Genomic DNA, 19806 nt, shown 5'->3' with positions numbered 1-19806 from the left:
TCTGATGTATCCTCATGCTGGTTCCCACCTTGGTAACCCATGACCTCCTTAGGTGGACCTCCACCTCGCGGTTAACTCCTTCAATCCGCACTTTCTTCCCATGAGTTCTCCCCCATCGGTGAGACCATGTTGGTATCTCCACTAGACTCCTCCCTGCGGTAGGAAGTGGTCTCTGTAGCGCATCCCCCACTTGAGGAAGTAGCGCTTACCCAGTGGCCTTACGGTTCCGGGCGGCTTCTCGCTGTTAGAGAAACAAGGCCGCCGCCTGTGAGGCCGAAGGTAGGGGCCTTCCCACCTTTCAAGAAAGCTCTGGGACCCCCTACCTACCCACTGGTAGGTTACAATTTTGCGGTAGCGGTCACGGCTGACACGCCCAGGCCAGTCACCGTCGCTTCGTTGAGATTGTGACAGGGCACAGTGTTATGGCGTTTTCCATTGGAACCCCATCTGTCGGTTCGACACAACGTCGAGAGACCGACAGAAAGAAAACGTCTCGGTTACGTTTGTAACCTCGGTTCCCTGATGGAGGGAACGAGACGTTGTGTCGAACCGACAGATGGGGTTCGTCCTTGAGAACCAATCACTTCCGACTTCTTAGAAAAGGCCAATGAAAATTGGCGAATGAAATTTGCATGCCGGACTCCGCCCCCGGATATCCGGGTATAAAAGGGAGACGGCGTGCCTCATTCATTCACCTTAGTTCTGAGGAGCCTGAGACCTCTCACGACTGCTGCAGTGGACAGCACGTGTTGTGGCAAAAGGACACAACGTCTCGTTCCCTCCATCAGGGAACCGAGGTTACAAACGTAACCGAAAAGTTCCCTTTCTGTCGGTCTCTCGACGTTGTGTCGAACCGACAGATGGGGTTCGTCCTTGAGAACCAATCACTTCCGACTTCTTAGAAAAGGCCAATGAAAATTGGCGAATGAAATTTGCATGCCGGACTCCGCCCCCGGATATCCGGGTATAAAAGGGAGACGGCGTGCCTCATTCATTCACCTTAGTTCTGAGGAGCCTGAGACCTCTCACGACTGCTGCAGTGGACAGCACGTGTTGTGGCAAGAGGACACAACGTCTCGTTCCCTCCATCAGGGAACCGAGGTTACAAACGTAACCGAAAAGTTCCCTTTCTGTCGGTCTCTCGACGTTGTGTCGAACCGACAGATGGGGTTCGTCCTTGAGAACCAATCACTTCCGACTTCTTAGAAAAGGCCAATGAAAATTGGCGAATGAAATTTGCATGCCGGACTCCGCCCCCGGATATCCGGGTATAAAAGGGAGACGGCGTGCCTCATTCATTCACCTTTTGTTCTTCGGAGCCTTCGCTCGTGATCAACAGACTTCGCTACAAGACTGCCGGCTCTACGACGTGGTGCAGCGGACTGTCCCTTCCTGCAGCGACTTCCCCTGGGCGTCTCGGCGGTTCCAGAAGTGTTCGAGTTTTTTTCTCTAAAAGAGCAAATTTCTCCAGCGTGGCATGTCCCGCTGTTCTCTTGGGTGCAACACACTCATCGAGGAGGGGGACGGACACGATGTCTGCTTCCAGTACGCTGGGGCAGATGTTGTGGATACGTCCTGCCCGCACTGCGGGCGGCTGACGATTCAGACGTTGCGTCACGGGTGGCTGTGTTCCCACGGGACTCAGCCACCACCTTGTCTGCTTCCCGTTCCGTGACGGCAGGACTACGGCCCTGCCGCCCGCTACGGCGAGCAGCGAGGGTGATATGAGGATTACTGTGAGCGCTAATCCGTCAGCCACTGGCTCGCGGACCGTTCGCACCTCGCCTTGCTCGTCTGACCGTTCCCCATAAGACGGTCCGCCGTCTTATTCCTCAATCACGTATCGGACACGGTACGTGATGATGAGATGTCTGTTGCAGCATCGGAGGGTGACTTACTGGCATCAGACTCCGACGATTCCTTGAAGCTCCCTCCCTCGGGGGGTCGAGATCAGGAAGAAGCGGATGTCGAAATGTCAGCCATGCTTTCCCGGGCCGCCGGCATTGGGTTGCGGTGCACCGCACTGCCTCTCCCAACGCTCGCGGCTGGATACACGGTACATCGGGCTTGAGAGCGGCTCCAAGCCGCACTCGCCCTCAGTGCCGTGTTCCCCCGGAAGTGCATGAGGAACCTAGTACGACCTGGAACGCCCCCTTCGGCGCGTACACGTCAACTAGTTCCATCACCCTTTCTTCCCTCGATGGTGGGGCAGCTAGAGGATACGTCGATGTCCCCCCGGGGCTCGACCTAGACTCCCGTCCAAAGCACGTAGGCTTTTCGGCATCTGAGGTGTCGAGAGCTTACTCTGCTGCGGGCCAAGCTGTCCCCTCTCTCCATGCTATGGCCTTCCTGCAGGCCAATGCGCGGAGAGAGCTCCACGAGGGTAAGACCGACCCAGCGCTTATGCAGGAACTCCGCGGCTTCACCGACCTCGCTCTCGGGCGAACAAGGTGATCGCGCGGGCCCTGGGTCGGGCGATGTCCACACTTGTGGTCCAGGAGAGACACCTCTGGCTGAACCTTGCACAGGTGAGTAACTCTGAGAAAGTCCGCTTTCTCGATGCACCCATCTCGCAAGGGGGGGCTGTTTGGTGATACTGTCGAGTTCGACAGTTAGGGAGCAGACAGAGGATATCACGTATGTCCTCCCCAGCCGCGACTCGACCGCCCTCTGGCCGCCGAGATCCCGTGCACCGTCTGCTTCCCAGCAGCCCTGGTCCTCTTCGAGACATCGAAGAGGAGACCACCACCCCATCAGCAGCCGCGGTGAAAGCCAATGCGGCCCTCATGGGAAGACCCCAGGGAGTTCGAGAATACCTTTCTAAAAGTTTTCTCCCTCTCTGGGCGTTTATCACAGCCGCTCTCACCCTCTACACGACGGTGTTCGGCAACTCGACGTTGCGTCACGGCGAGACCCAATGTCGAGGATAATCAGCAGCCTAAGCACTCTCAATCGACGGTGCTTTGTGCCACATCATCGTCTGGGTATTATCACAGCCGCTCTCACCCTCTACACGACGGTGTTCGGCAACTCGACGTTGCGGCAAGACCCAATGTCAAGGATAATCATCAGCCTAAGCACTCTCATTCGATGGTGCGTTGTGCTACATCTTCGCCAGACAGGTAAAACTGCAGAGCCGATCTCCTCCCCGGGGGTCCCCCCCACGGCGAGGGATCCGTACTGCCAGCCATCGAACCACCCCCGGGAGGTCGATGAAGCAGAACGTACCCCTAGCCTCCCTGTCGGTCCCTGGGAGCCTGACAAGAGCTTCCCAAACCGTCACGGTGACTACGGGATACGGTCCGTCTCGGCTACGCGATCCAACTCCCCGGACGCCCGCCCAAGTTTCGGGGCATCCTCTTAACCTCAGCAGAGGCAAGGATGCCCCGTGCTTCGGGCCGAGGTCGCCACCCCTCTGGTGAGGAAGCGATCGTGCTCGTCCCTCTAGCCGAGATGTTCAACGGGTTTTACAGCCCGTACTTCATCGTCCCCAAAAGAGCGGGGGTCGCTAGATCTGCGTACCCTGAACAGGCACCTACTCAAGCTGCCGTTCAGGATGCTCACGCAGAAGCGCATCCTGGCATCTATCAGATGTCAAGATGGATTCATGGCAATCGACCTGAAGGACGCTTACTCTCATGTGTCCATTCTCCCTCGTCATCGCCCGTTCCTACGGTTCGCTTTCGAGGGTCAGGCATATTAGTACAGAGTCCTCCCCTTCGGTCTGTCCCTGTCCCCACGAGTCTTCACGAAGATCGTGGAAGCCGCCCTCACTCCCCTCAGGGAGAGAGGTGTGCGGGTACTAAACTATCTCGACGACTGGCTCATTTGACACACTCGTGAGATCTGTTATGTACACACAGGGACCTAGTGCTTCGGCACCTAGATCGATTGGGACCACAGGTCAACCGAAAAGGAGCAAGCTCTCCTCTGTGCAGAGCATACTCTTTTTTGGTATGGAACTCAACTCTGTCTCCATTACAGCGCGACTGCGCTCAGTCAGTGTTGAACTGCCTGGAATATTTCAAGCAGTCAGCGGGAGGAGGCTCCTGGGTACATGGCATCCTCGACGGTGGTGATACCCCTCAGGTTGATGCACATGAGACCGCTCCAACACTGGCTACAGAGTCGAGTTCCCTGGAGAGCGTGGCACACCGGCAGCAGGCGGATGGTGATTACGCTTTTCTGCCGACGCACCCTAACCCCTTGGTCTTCAATGACCTTTTCTACGGACGGGGGTCCCTCTCGGGCAGGCGAGACGCGTCAGGGTCGACAGACGCCTCCCTGCAGGGTTGGGGTGCCGTGTGCAACGGGCACGCAGTGTCAGGGCGATGGACGGGCCCCCGCCTGCGCAGGCATATCAATTGCCTAGAGTTGTTGGATGTGCTACCCGCACTGAAGGGGTTACAACCTCTCGTGCAGAACAAGCACGTGCTGGTCCGGTCGGACTGCACAACTGCCGTAGCGTTTTTAACCGCCAGGGTGGCGTTCGCTTATGGCAGCTAACACGACTCGCCCGACGCCTCCTCCTGTGGAGTCCGCAGGGCCACACATATCCCAGGTGACCTGAACCAGACAGCCGATGTGCTCTCTCGTCAGTTGACGCCTCGCGGAGAGTGGCGACTCCACCCCCGCGTAGCCAGCTCATTGGGGACAGTCAGGGCGGGCTCAGGTAGACCCCTTCGCCTCCCTGGACACCACCCATTGCCGCTAAGGTACTCCCTGCCTCGGCACGGAGGCTCTAGCGCACAGCTGGCCGTGGGACAAGCGGAAGTACGTCTTTCCCCCAGTGAGCCTCATTGCACAGACCCTGTGCAAGGTCAGGGAAGAGGAGCATCAAGTGTACTAGTTGCGCCATACTGGCCCAACCGGACTTGGTTCTCGGAGCTAATGCTCTTGACGACAGCTCCCCCCTGGCCGATTCCCCTGACGAAGGACCTGCTTTCCCAGGGGAAGGGCACGTTATGGCATCACGGGCTAGACCTCTGGAACCTCCATGTCTGGCCCCTGGACGGAACGAGGAGATCCTGAGTGGCCTAACCCCTGCGGCGGTTAAGACCACTACTCAGGCTAGGGCCCTGGCCACTAGGCGACTATACGCCTATAGTGGTGCCTCTTCTCATCCTGGTGCTCTTCTCGAAGAGAAGACCCGCGGAGTTGCTTGATCAAGTGGGTGCGGTCCTTCCAGAGACTCGAGAATAATCTCTCCCCTTCCACACTGAACGTGTATGTAGCCGCTGTTGCCGCTCATCACGACCCAGTTGCTGGTAGTCTCTAGGACAGCACAACCTGATCATTTGGTTCCTAAGGGGCGCGGGAAGGCTACCACCTCACCCACGCTCCGTACCCTCTTACGACCTTGATGCGGTCCTGGAGCCCCTCGGAGATGCCGCTCTTTCTCACTTCACGATGAAGACGGCTCTCGGGAGGACGCTCAAGAGGGTAGCGGACCTACAAGCATTCTCCGTGTCCACAGATTGCCTAGAACTCGGGCCCGGTTATTCTCACGCTATCCTGAGACCCCGGCCCGGCTACGTGCCCAAAGTTCCCACCACTCCCCCGAGACACCAGGTGGTGAACTTACAGGCGCTCCCCACCGGGGAGGAAGACCCAACCTCATCCGTGTTGTGTCCAGTACGCGCATTGCGCCTCTGCTTGGACCGCACGCAGAGCCACAGTAGCTCTGAGCAGCTCTTTGTCTGTTTTGGAGATCAGCAGGGAGGGCTGTCTCAAACAGAGATTGACGCACTGGATCATGGGCGTCGTCGATGGCGTACCTGTCCTAAGTTCGCCTACGCCCACTGGGTGAGAGCTCTCTCCACACGGAGTACAGCCTCCTCGTGGGCACTGGCTCGAGGCGCCTCTCTGGCAGACATCTGCAGAGCTGCGGGTTGGGCTACACCCATCACCTTCGCGAGGTCCTACAGCCTTCGCGTAAAACCGGTCGGCGAGTCTTGCGGGCATCAGGCAAGACCGGCGACCGGTAGGGTGTACGCCTATGACAGTACCTGACCCTAGGGGGTCAGCGTACTACTAGCCTCCCTTCTTCCCCCACTGGGTGAAGAACAGGCACTCCATCCATCACTAGCAAGCACCTCCTGTGGGCGGGCTGGGCAGAGCAGCCCTGCCCCTTAGGCCGGGTATCACCTGAGTTATTCGCAACATAGCTCTAACCGGACCTAGTGCTACCAGACGTTGCAACCCCCCAGTAGGGCGGTTCCGTCTGATGTATCCTCATGCTGGTTCCCACCTTGGTAACCCATGACCTCCTTAGGTGGACCTCCACCTCGCGGTTAACTCCTTCAGTCCGCACTTTCTTCCCATGAGTTCTCCCCCATCGGTGAGACCATGTTGGTATCTCCACTAGTCTCCTCCCTGCGGTAGGAAGTGGTCTCTGTAGCGCATCCCCCACTTGAGGAAGTAGCGCTTACCCAGTGGCCTTACGGTTCCGGGCGGCTTCTCGCTGTTAGAGAAACAAGGCCGCCGCCTGTGAGGCCGAAGGTAGGGGCCTTCCCACCTTTCAAGAAAGCTCTGGGACCCCCTACCTACCCACTGGTAGGTTACAATTTTGCGGTAGCGCTCATGGCTGACACGCCCAGGCCAGTCACCGTCGCTTCGTTGAGATTGTGACAGGGCACAGTGTTATGGCGTTTTCCATTGGAACCCCATCTGTCGGTTCGACACAACGTCGAGAGACCGACAGAAAGGGAACGTCTCGGTTATGTTTGTAACCTCGGTTCCCTGATGGAGGGAACGAGACGTTGTGTCCTCCTTGCCACAACACGTGCTGTCCTCTGCAGCAGTCGTGAGAGGTCTCAGGCTCCTCAGAACAAAGGTGAATAAATGAAGCACGCCGTCTCCCTTTTATACCCGGATTTCCAGGGGCGGAGTCCGGCATGCAAATTTCATTCGCCAATTTTCATTGGCCTTTCTAAGTAGTCGGAAGCGATTGGTTCTCAGGGACGAACCCCATCTGTCGGTTCGACACAACATCTCGTTCCCTCCATCAGGGAACCGAGGTTACAAATGTAACCGAGACGATTTTACTTATATACCCAGTTACCAAAACATAAATATTTAATAAACCAACTGTTTAATGTATCTTACCATCAATGCATGCACACGGAAAGCTTACCAGCATGTATTACAACAGCTTGACCGAATCTTTATAACTGTGACCCTGGACAACAAAACCAGTCTTATGTGTCAATTTTTCGAAATTGAGATTTTTACATAATCTGAAATCTGAATAAATAAGCTTTCTATTGATGTATGAGTTGTTAGAATAGGACAATATCTGGGTGAGATACAACCGTTTAAAACTCAGGAATCTGAGAGTGCAAAAAAATCAAAATATTGAGAAAATAGCCTTTGAAGTTGTTAATCAGGGGCACTGTGGCAGGCCATCCACTCACAAAAATAAAGTTTTTGTATATTTAAGGTAAGAAATTTACAAAATATCTTCATGGAACATGATCTTTACTTAATATCCTAATGATTTTTGGCATAAAAGAAAAATCGATAATTTTAACCCACACAATGTATTTTTGGCTTCTACTAAAAACGTTCCCGTGCTACTTAAGACTGGTTTTGTGATCCAGGGTCACAACTTAGCGGTATTTTTAGACATACTTGATAGCATCGCTGATCTATAATAAATCAGGGGGTAACATACTATATTAAATGTTTTAGATGTTTTAATTTAAGATAACACGAAAAATCTGGCCAATTTGCAGTCAATATAAAATATGTCTCACCTACATGGACAGAAAGCGCACATTAAAAGTGTAACTACACAAAAACAATAATTGATTTAGATCGTTCCCGATTCATCTTTTACACAGATATTAGTAAAACGTATAGGTTGGATTAAATTTAGGGTAATTCTTACCTTTTAGTCACGAGCATTTGAATCTCCTGTTAGCTAATGCTACCCAGTCACTGTTTCAGAAGTTTTCCGCTAACCAGCATATCTTAACGTTGTTTTCAGAAATACTTTGCCTGATTAAAACAGGAAATGTTATTAAATAATAAAAACTTCACTGGATATTTAAGATCTAACATTTAATTTAAAGATATTACAACCAAAGATAAAGGTGCAGCCGTACCTCATGCTGATAATCCAAAATGGCGCAGACAGGAAAATATGGTAAAATGCTGTTAAATAACAGTGACATACTGTGGTTGTTCGACCACTAACCTAAAGTGAACAAGTCTTCCCACTGTATAAAACAGTAACATACTGCTATTAAATGAAAACAGCATTTTGCTGTTAAATTTCCATGTAAATTAACAGGAATTTTTTACAGTGTAGATTGTAGAGGTCAAATAATCTGGATTTGAGTAAATTTGATGAGAAATGTTTGAGTTCATGTTGAGATCTTCAATTACGTTTCCACTTGCTATACGTTTCCAATAGAAAGCATACTCAACTCAACTTTATTTATATAGCGCTTTTTACCATTTTCATTGTTACAAAGCAGCTGTACATGAAACATTTTGACTATAAGAAAAACATTTAAAGTTATACAAGTAAAAACAAAAAAAGGTGAAAACGCAGAAGACAGACATGCACACACAGGTTCAAACACACCCACATACAAAACACAGACTCACAACTCCACACACACAAAATACATACGTACTAACACACACAGACACACACACACGCACGCACGCACGCACGCACGCACGCACGCACACACACACACACACACACACACACACGGATGCGCGCACACACACATGCCCAGTGGTTATCACAGAGAAGCACACATTTAAGATAAGGAGAGAGAAACACACGTCAAATATTAAACAGACTATAAATTCATATACAGCATGTCATAATAAATAAGTTAAGTAAAACTTAACGTTTCCACTTGCTTTCTATTTAAGATCATTGATGTCAGAGAAATAATTGAGATATTGAAGAGATCTCATCTGTGACTTATCTTAAGACATTTGATATTTTAATGGTGATCACCAAATCATTTTTTTATTATATGGAAAAATATCTTTATTGCTGCTGGTGAAATCACATGGATTTGGAATGACATGAAAGTGAGTTCATTTTAACAATTATCTTTTTTATGTGTTCTATTGCTTTACAAATATCAAAATCTGTGATGTCTAGAAGTATGGAATTCCAGAATTGACTTAATTAAAAATAAATAAATAAATACAAAAATAAATCCATGAAGAAATGTAAAAAAGCAAAAATAAATGAGTATTTATACTTTTATTTCCTTATTTATGGGTAATTATATATTTTTTCACGATTATTTATTTTTTCATTTATTTATTTATACATTTATTTATTTCCACTTTTATTTATTTCCACATTTATTCATGTATATATGTATTTATTCCTACATTTATTTATTTTTACATTTATTTATTTCTACATTTAATTATTTATGTATTTCTTTGTCTCTATGCTAATGAGTGGGGGCGTGTTTCACCTCAGACATTAGCAATCGATCTCAGAGCAGTGGTGCTGAAGCTTTAAAGCCACAGTGACACCTTGTGGTGTGACCAAACGAAACGAGGTTGATGAAGTTGCATAGAGAAGGCAATCTAGTCATTTAATATCACCCTAACTGTATGGAGATAGGGTTACCACACATAGCCTACATACTCTTTACTAGGGACATTGCCGTAAAACATTATCCGGTCGAGATTTCTAAAATGCCTTTGCACACATGAACAGAAACTGCACAACAACAGGTCTGCTATGAGACACTTGGAAGAATACACTTGGACATGGAAGCGCGTGAAATTATCCACTAGTGATCACATTTATTGTAAATGCGCTGGATGGAGCTGATAAGAACTTGAGTTGTTTGTCGATGAGACTCGCACAAGCTCAGAACGCCGAGAGAAACCAGCGCAATTCACTGAAGTCTACGCAAGCATTTTGATCAATGCGTTTGAAACGCGTCTGCATATACAGTTTACATTCGCGTTTCCTAACTTTGCAATGCATAACACGTGGCATTTCGAATGCTTAAATTATAACGCATATTTCCATAGGCGTAATTTGCGGGTGGACGGGTGGGTCATGTCCCCACCACTTTTTGCCAAAGTCAGTCTTGTTGCTTTGTAAGCAGAGGCAATTTCTAACAACGCCGCCCATCAGTTTCAGATTAGAACAGACAAAGTGTAAGAAAGGCACACGACCATCAACCTCTCCAGTGGCGTAGAGCGTAAAGTGTGTGTTACCTACTTCATGTCGTCGTAGGTTCTGGACTGCTGTCCGCTGAACTTTTTCCCTATCACATATCAGATTGTAAAGGTATTTATTTGTAATAAACGATGAAAATATTTGAAAATGGCTGTTCAAGTCATTGGAAAAATGGTGGAAAATACGTGGCAGCAATACGCCACCGTACAAATCCGCTAAACTATTCTAAATTTCCACATATCAGATCTGCTTCCATTTGTTTTTAAACTATATCATGTTTTCATTAATAGATCATTTAAAGCATGTTGTGCTTTATTATATGTAAGGATGGCTGTTGCCATACGTAATTAAACGTATTAATTTGTGATAAAATAAAAACTACTGAAACGAATGTGTTTTCCCCATGTTAAAAATTTGTGCTTGACACAGATTACCTGTTGTTGGGTCAAGGATTGAGACGTTTGGGAACCCCCTGCTAATAAGGACAAACATTCAGATACAGGGGAAACAGATGGAAAAATAATATCTTTTAAAAAATCTTATTTTCACTTATTACACGGGCATTGACAGATAGGCTTCAAATATACAACAAACTTTCTAAATTTTGTTTTGAACTCATGAAACTACAAAGTTGTGACTTTTTCCATTTATTGGAGTTTTCTATTAAATATCAAAATGTAATTAATCTTGCAATAGACGATAGCAACCGCATGTCGAGAACAATAAGGACGAATATATAGCATCAAAGTGCAATTAAGCGCAAAATGTTTGGTACATGTATGACTTGAACAGCCATTTTCAAATATTTTCATCGTTTATTACAAATAAATACCTTTACAATCTGATATGTGATAGGGAAAAAGTTCAGCGGACAGCAGTCCCGAACCCACGACGACATGAAGCAGGTAACACACGCTTTACGCTCTACGCCACTGGAGAAGTTGATTTTCTTGTGCCTTTCTAACATTTTGTCTATTCCAATCTGAAACTGATGGGCGGAGTTGTTAGAAATTGCCTTAGCTTACAAAGCAACGGTAAATAGACACTCCGCATTTTTTATTTCTTCCAATAAGTGGTGGGGACAAAATTGACTTTGGCAAAAAGTGGTGGGGACATGACCCACCCGTCCACCCGCAAATTACGCCTATGGAAATATGCGTTATAATTTAAGCATTCGAAATGCCACGTGCTATGCATTGCAAAGTTAGGAAACGCGAATGTAAACTGTATTTGCAGACGCGTTTCAAACGCATTGATCATAATGCTTGCGTAGAGTTCAGTGAAATGCGCTGGTTTCTCTCGGCGTTCTGAGCTGGTTTGTGCGAGTCTCATCGACAAACAACTCAAGTTCTTATCAGCTCCATCCAGCGCATTTACAATAAATGTGATCACTAGTGGATAATTTCACGCGCTTCCATGTCCAAGTGTATTCTTCCAAGTGTCTCATAGCAGACCTGTTGTTGTGCAGTTTCTGTTCATGTGTGCAAAGACATTTTAGAAATCTCGACCGAATAATGTTTTACGGCAATGTCCCTAATAAAGAGTATGTAGGCTATGTGTGGTAACCCTATCTCATACAGTTAGGGTGATATTAAATGACTAGATTGCCTTCTCTATGCAACTTCGTCAACCTCGTTTCGTTTGGTCACACCACAAGGTGTCCCTGTGGCCTAAAGCTTCAGCACCCGCTCTGAGATCGATTGCTAATGTCTGAGGTGAAACACGCCCCCACTCATTAGCATACAGACAAAGAAATACATAAATAAATAAATGTAGAAATAAATAAATGTAAAAATAAATAACATATATACATGAATAAATGTGGAAATAAATAAAAGTGGAAATAAATAAATGTATAAATAAATAAATGAAAAAATAAATAAGCGTGAAAAAATATATAATTACCCATAAATAAGGAAATAAAAGTATAAATACTCATTTATTTTTGCTTTTTTACATTTCTTCATGGATTTATTTTTGTATTAATTTATTTTTTTTAATCCTGCGTGGCATTTTTTAAATATTTAAGTACGATTATTATTATGATAAATATAATTAAATATTTGTTTTTGGCTCTGTTAAATAATTGTAATATGGTGTATTACTATTAGATTATTAATGATAATCTTAAACTATAATTTATTTTATTATTAAGTTTATTTATTTTATTTAGCCTTGTTGTGCAAGTTCTCTGGAGCTTGTGCAGAGGCAGCAGCTTTTGCCAGAGGGGAACTGGAATCCCCTGGTTGGGCCTGGGTTCTCCTGAGGTTTTTTTTCTCGATTAGAGTTTTGGGTTCCTCGCCACCGTTTGCATACTGTTTTTGCACTATCTGCCTGACCGGGGGGGCTGCTTTAGAATCTTAAAGTTTTACTTAATTAATATTGCATATAGGAATTTATTATCTGTTATATTTGACCTGTGCTTCTCTCTCCTTTATCCTAAATGTGTGCTCTCACTGAGCGTGTGTGTGTGTGCGTACTTGTCTGTGTACGTACGTGTGTGTGTGTCTCTGTGTCTGTGTGTGTTGGTGTGTGTGCGTGTTGTGTGTGTGGAGTGTTTTGTGTGTGGGTGTGTCTGTCTTCTGTGTTTTCAAACTTTTCTTGTTTTTGCAGGTACAACTTTGATTGTTTTGCTTGTAGTCAATGTGTCTCATGTACAGCTGCTTTGTAACAATGAAAATTGTAAAAGCGCTATATAAATAAAGTTGAGTTGATATCATCCTTAACAAGCGTCTTATGATGTTCATTAGATTTAGTTGCAAAATGACAAAGTGATGCTTGTTATCGGAATTTACAGCACACAAACACAAACAACTTCTCAAGCTTATCACCTTTGTGATCATTAAATGAGCAGTTACACTTTGCCAAACGATTCTCATGTGTTTACACGCGTATGTTTCTCAGCAGCTGCACTCCTCTGCACGTTTCCCTGCATCCATCTCCAGGAAATGAAACAGCTGGTGGTCTTCTGAACTCACAACGCTTATCTCTGTCTTTGGCAAACATTCATACATTACATCTGTTTATCTGTACAGTTGAACAAGTATTGAACATTTATGTCCTACTGCAGACGTAAGACTGAATGTTGACAGGTCAGAACACCGGTTACTGATGGACACAGCTAAAACGAATATTATCTTTGTTTTAGATGTAATGGAATGTGGATACACTTTTTAAGGTTAAAAAACGCTGTATTTCTTACAAACGCGCGGATTTCTTACAAAGCTCATCGCTCTGAAAAGCAAGGTGTGCTATGATTGGCCAGTTAACCAGTGAGTAGTGATTGGTCGAATACGGCAAGCGTGTGACGGAAATGTAACGCCTCTTACCATATTCGGAACATCATGTTCCCAAACAATTGTACTGACAGGTGATAAAATGTTATCGGTACTTTCCTTATCAATTCGATCCCGAATCTGATCCTGAAAATGAAGATGATCGAGTCGATACATCAACTTTGCCAGCGCGACTTGAGCAGGATGTAAAGGATTGGTAAGGTTTTTTTTTAAAATATGTTAAACAGTTCAAAACTATAGCTAACTGTTTTACCTTTTATATACGACGTTATAAAGATTTGCCGTTAGGGATCAACCAGTGTTACGCCATATCGTCGCGACTCAACAAAGACAATAAACCCCATTATAAACACGACATTTGTTGCCTCTAGTTGGAACATAATTACTGATTATTATGACTTAGTTGTCTTTTTTCACGTTGCGCGCGTGTCTGCATTTGCAGATCACACAAAGAAACAACATGCGCTACAAACACAAGACAAACTCAACTCGCGTTAGTTCCGTGGCCTAATGGTTAGGCAGTCGGACTCGTGACCAGTCAGGTTCGATCCCAGGCGGGTAACGACTGAGGTGCCCTTGAGCAAAGGCACCTTACCCCTACTTGCTCCCCGGGCACTGCAGTGATAGCTGCCCACTGCTCCGGGTGTACGTGTGTTCACCACTTGCTGTGCGTGTGTTCACTACTCTCTGGATGGGTTAAATGCAGAGGTCACATTTCGGGTATGGGTCACCATATCTGACTAATAGGTCACTTTCACTTTTTAAGCGCTTCAACACCTTAAAGACCCCCGAGCTTGCACAGCTGTTTCTTAGGCATCCGGATATCTGACCGCCACGTGTAAATGAAGTACTCCCTCTTGTACCTGTTGCCATAGAAACTCTCATCAAGACCAAAGATACAAGCATGCGAGTCCTCTAAGGATGCTAAGGGTCAGTATGCATTTTATCAATATGGTTAATATCATTGGTGCTCCTGACCTTTTCATGTATGATTACATCCCATAAATTAAATCTCAACATTCTGGTTTTCCCCGGACATGTCAGCTCACATTAAATGTTAAATATTAAGATGAAAAACAGCATTCGTCATGTATTTAGAGGCAGGTTAAAGATCACAAAGTGAATTAAATGATCTTTTGAAGATGTCGTTTTTTGTTTTGGGGATTAACGTTTCAAAGAGTAAACTCACAAGATAAGTGACATGTGATGAAGTGGTGAATGAATTAAGAAGTGAAAAGACAGAAGTGCTAAGCGAGAGACTTTTAATAGATTACTTTATCACTATTATAACAGTCCTTGTTAAAAAATCCCAAACACTTGAATCATGAAGAGAATAAAATGTAGAGAATGAGAGAAAGAGAGGAGAATGTGCGTTTTTATTTCCTGCACAGGGAGTAGCCTATGACTCACCAAACTCTCTTTCTCTCAAAGAGTGGTTGCCACTTCTGTCTTTATACATATATATTTTAAGCGTCTAAATTTCTAATTTCACAAAATTGTTCAAAATTAAACTCTTGCTTATAGAACATAAAATGATTCAGTATTCAAATATTTATTCATCATGCATTACGTTTCCTTTGGAAGAAATCCATTCAGACGGAAATAATGAGAGAACTTTCCACTGAAGTCCCTCGACAGGAGGACAGGTCACTGACTCTTGTGCGCGTGATGTCATTTCATTGGGACAACAAAGACTATAATGATGCTGATGAAGTATGGGAATTATATTGTAGATCTACAGTACGTAAAACAAAAAGTAAGATTGTAGAAAACCTCCTCATTGTCTCCAAGCTAATTCCTGAGGGGAATAACCAAATGAAAAAGTTTCGGGAGGGGAAGTGAACAGATTTTATCTCTGCAGTGACGCCAAGTGGACTGACACAAACGTTTCCCATATGCAAGAGACTTCAGAGCATCTTATAACAACTAATCTTTAAGAGTCCCTTGAGATGCTCACATGGTCTCTTACACCCCCATGAGACAGTGATTTGTAAGTGCAAATAAAGACATGAAACTTCACTCAAACCGAAGAGACTTTTTAATAGACTCTTAAATAGTCGCATCCATGCAAGTAAAGCAATATGGATCACTTATTTACAAAAAATGCAAACATATCAAATTATTTCACACGTTTATGTACATGTTGATATATAAGAACAAAGAGTTTTCAAGTGATTTCCAGGTTATTTTTTTATTCGTATTTACCGCCTCGGCACTTTGGAGAACCTTACCACTGCCAAAATACTACAGTTAGTATTTATTAAAACTACTGTAAATGAATGAATGTGGAAACTCCATCAAACAGAGTTATGCGCTTTGCTGTCATGTTAAGTTCGTTTATTGATGCTAATACCATCGTTTCACTTTTAAAAATAAAGGCACTTCATCGCGCGATTTCACATAAGAACCCAAAGAGCCATTTAGTGTTTTCTTATCTTTTATATTCTCTAGAATTTAAAGGGATACTTCACCCAAAAATGAAAATTCTGTCATCATTTACTCACCTTCGAGTTGTTCCAAATCTGTATAAATGTCTTTGTTCTGATGAACACAGAGAAAGATATTTGGGAGAATGCTTATAACCAAACAGAATTGCCCCCCATTGACTTAGTAGGACAAATTACTTTATCATTTTTTTTTGTTATGCTGAACACAAAATAAGACATTTTGAAGAATGTAGGACAGCAAACAGTTCTGGGGCACCTTTGACTACCATTGTATTTTTTCCTACTATGGGAGTCAATGGGGGGCAAGATCTGTCTGGTTATAAGCATACTTCCAAATATCTTTCTCTGTTCATCAGAACAAAGAAATTTATACAGATTTGGAACAACTCGAAGGTGAGTAAATGATGACAGAATTTTCATTTTTGGGTTAAGTATCCCTTTAAAGTTTTTGTTCAACAGTTTCTATTGATCTTAAAGATTCTTTATGAAACCATACAGTCCGTCATGAACTTTAAGGAACCTTAGAGTTGATTTTAGACATTTGGTCAGGTGACGCAACCTCAGGAAGTCTCGCTCAGATTTTCCGCGCCGCAGTTTGGTTCCGAGCGCGAGATCACCGGTTCCTCGGTCCCGTCTCCGTTCACCGGCTCTTCCTCTATAGCAAAGCGCACATCGGCGGTGGAGCTGAGAGAACTCACGCTGCTCTGTTCCACCGAGCACAGCGCGCAGGCCAGAGGTGCGAGAACGCGCCCGCAGCCCGCGTGCCTGCCGGTTAACAAGAACGGCACCGGCGTAGAGCGCAGCGCGGGAAACGAGGGCAGGCTGAAACTGTGCTTTTTCTGGCTCGCGCCCCACTCGCGCTGCTCCTCCTCGTGCAGCAGGCGCGTGAAAGCGTTCATGCGTCTCTTCTCTCGCCGTTTGCTGCGCAGGTAACCGAGCATGATCCCCATGAGGAAGACTCCGTAGAAGGACACCACGATGACGATGTACAAGTAAGCGTTGCCGTCCCTTCCGCCGAGCGAGGAAAGTCTGGTGGTCTGCTGCGATGAGAGCGCGCCCCGCGCGGTGCCGTTGCGCGCCGACTCCATTGCGATAGTAGCAGTTACCTGAAAAAGATGTTTTAAATGTAACTTTAAAGAACTACAACTACTTTTATACATTACATTCAGCAAAGCTGTGGTTAATAAGTGCGACTGGACCAAATTAATTTAAAAGGCCATTAAATTAAATTTATTGTCGGATAACCAAGAATAATATTCTTGGACTAAAACACACCAGATCAACTTTTAGAATTGTCACACCTATGGCAATAAGTTGTGACGTAAAGTTATAGTGAAGTTTTACCAAGTAGCTAGCAAATCTTATCGTTCTTTGATAGGCTAGACTACATAAAAGATGTGAAATATGACTTAAATGTAAAAACGCTCAATTTACTCACCGAGATCTTTCAGCGTGGACACTTTTCCGCGTATGTTTCTGGGCTGTAAGGGGAATGTCAGCTGTGTCGTTTAAATAACTGGTCTCGCGAGGGCAGCTGTGCGTGGACACGCGCCAGGAGGATCTGTGACAGGGGTTGAGGGAGTCGAGATCCTCACGTCCGTCCCTCAGAGATGCTCACAGCCTCATTCTTATGACGCATAATGGAGCTCAATTGCTGCCAAATGCGCTCGTTTATCATAACATATCAAGACAGCTCTGCAGTCTGGAGAGCCAACACGAAAACATGGACTTCAAAGCAATCATTTGCATTAACTATTCTTACATAAATTGTGGTCCTTAGTAACATTAACGCATTTGGTGGACGCTTTTATCCAACGCAACTTGCAGTGCCTTTTTAGTCTTGTCTTACATGACTAAAAAGACATGTAGGTACATGTCTTTCAATTGATAAATGGGGTCTTTAAAAAGACTCAGAACTCAAAACCCTAGTTAAAGGGATACTTCACCCAAAAATGAAAATTCTGTCATCATTTACTCACCTTCGAGCTGTTCCAAATCTGTAAAATATTTCTTCGTTGAACACAGAGAAAGATATTTGAAAGAATACTTGTTTTGCCCCCCATTGACTAACATAGTAGGAAAAATACAATGGTAGTCAAAAGTGTCCCAGAACTGTTTGCTGTCCTACATTCTACAAAATCTCTTCTTTTGTGTTCAACAGAACAAAAAAAGATAAAGTAATTTTTCCTACTATGGGAGTCAATGGGGGGCAAAAGCTGTCTTTAAAGGGGTGGTGCAACGGTGTGTCAGGTATTCTGACTTCTGTACAATGTTAAACGTGCTGTCTTCTCATGCTTAACATGGTCAACTTGTCAAAAAACAAGTTGGGCATATTACGTATATTTCTGTGCTCGATACACTCCCCCAGCGATCGTACAAGTTTTTTTTCGAACATATAAAACTGTTTTGTAACTATTTTTCTTAGTCCCTTATTTGACAATTCTCCCCCCCCAAAAAAAATCACACGGCACGCCCACGCGGCAGCAAGGACAGCAGGAGAAGGAGCATGCGCAGACGTCCCTTTCACTTGAGTGCAGGAGAGAGAGAGCATACCTTCGCGAAGTTCAGGTGTTTGTTTGTTCACTGCATTTGAGATGAATGTTATATAAACGGTTGATATAACGCTGGATTTGGAGATAATTTGAAACTGATATATGGAGCCGTCCCAGTGCTAAAAGATGCCGGACATGAACCGCATGACTGATGTCTGTGTTTTGTTGGCGCATGTGCTTTAGTTCAGCCTACCTCTCCCCCCCGCACGTGACATGCTTTCGGAAATAATCGTACAGCTGTATCTATCTTTTATAAATGTGATCAAACTAAATACTCTTGAAGATACGAAGTATGCGATACTACTCTATAGGTACTCAAGATTAATATGAGATCGGCAGAACGCGTGTTAGGGCCGCTTTAAGAGAGTTTTTTTAAAACTATTTAGTCAGTCAGAAGTTTAACTTTTTAAATATGGTTAAAAGTTATTTTGTCTTTTTTTCCAAAGTCACTGCACTATTTGAAGCACCCCCATACTGTAAAAAATGTAATGGATTTGAATAAACAAGCATAAGTTCTCCAGAACATCCATTCTCATATTCTTGTGTTTGCCCGATGCCAAAACTGAATCTGTGCTTTTGCCAGTCTCATCTGTGTGGGAATGGTGCATGATGGGAAGAGCTAGACAGTGTAAGTCAGTGCTTGGCCAAGCCAGTAAAATCAGAGTCATGGATTAAAGTGAAAAAAATTCTTCTGACTGATTTTTTCTTCAGGCCAAGTCATATTCCTTTAACAGACACTTTATCTAAATAGTCGAAACCAATAGCATTTTAAAGGGAGATGTTTTGAACCCCTTTACGTAGTATTGCCAGTTTGCGTATTTTAAAAGCTATTTTTAATGTATGAAAAAAATATACTTACCTAGACAAATAATCAACCATCTATAATTTTTCAGTGCATTTTTTAATTCATCTTATAAGACCAAACAATGTTTTCTGAAACTCTTAATAATTAACAGAAAAAAGAACAAAATAAAAGCACCACTTAAGAAACATTTTGTTTGTATTTGTCTCCAGAGTGCTTTTCACTTTTTCTGCCTTCAGAAGCCATATTCCTGAAGCTTGGCTACACCTGACACCCGTTTCAGTGTTTGACTAGCTACAGTGACTAGTTACAGTGTTTGACTAGCTTTCCCAAGGCGACCGTTAAGAAGGTAGCCTATCACTTTAACATTTCCATGGCGACGCGGCACTGCGTATCATGTGACACACCGCAGAGCCACAACAGCTGTATGACTGATGCATTGCTTTTACATTCTTTTACTCAAAAAAAATCACAAACTGTTAGCTATGTCATGAAATATCTGACATTCCGATTGTCAAATATGTGC

General features: G+C 44.8%; 1 protein-coding gene across 1 annotated transcript; it reads right to left on the bottom strand.

The window, feature by feature from the left end:
- Window positions 1-15418: 15418 nt before the first annotated feature.
- kcne4 (potassium voltage-gated channel, Isk-related family, member 4) lies at window positions 15419-17621 on the bottom strand. The gene is made up of 2 exons (XM_057327221.1): window positions 17365-17621; window positions 15419-17032 (listed from the first exon to the last, which is right to left on the bottom strand). The coding sequence occupies exon 2, from the start codon at window positions 17012-17014 to the stop codon at window positions 16487-16489; it is 528 nt and encodes a 175-aa protein (XP_057183204.1). The 5' UTR covers window positions 17015-17032; window positions 17365-17621; the 3' UTR covers window positions 15419-16486.
- Window positions 17622-19806: the final 2185 nt, after the last annotated feature.

Source organism: Triplophysa rosa, unplaced genomic scaffold, assembly GCF_024868665.1.
Source record: "Triplophysa rosa unplaced genomic scaffold, Trosa_1v2 scaffold18_ERROPOS2012085, whole genome shotgun sequence".
Lineage (NCBI taxonomy): Eukaryota > Metazoa > Chordata > Actinopteri > Cypriniformes > Nemacheilidae > Triplophysa > Triplophysa rosa.
Note: the sequence above shows the minus strand (reverse complement) of the source record. Positions and strands in the feature narration are given on the sequence as shown.

Bases quoted from the DNA above. Each gene is read 5' to 3' on its own strand.
- kcne4 (XM_057327221.1), bottom strand. From the start codon at position 17,014: ATGGAGTCGGCGCGCAACGGCACCGCGCGGGGCGCGCTCTCATCGCAG.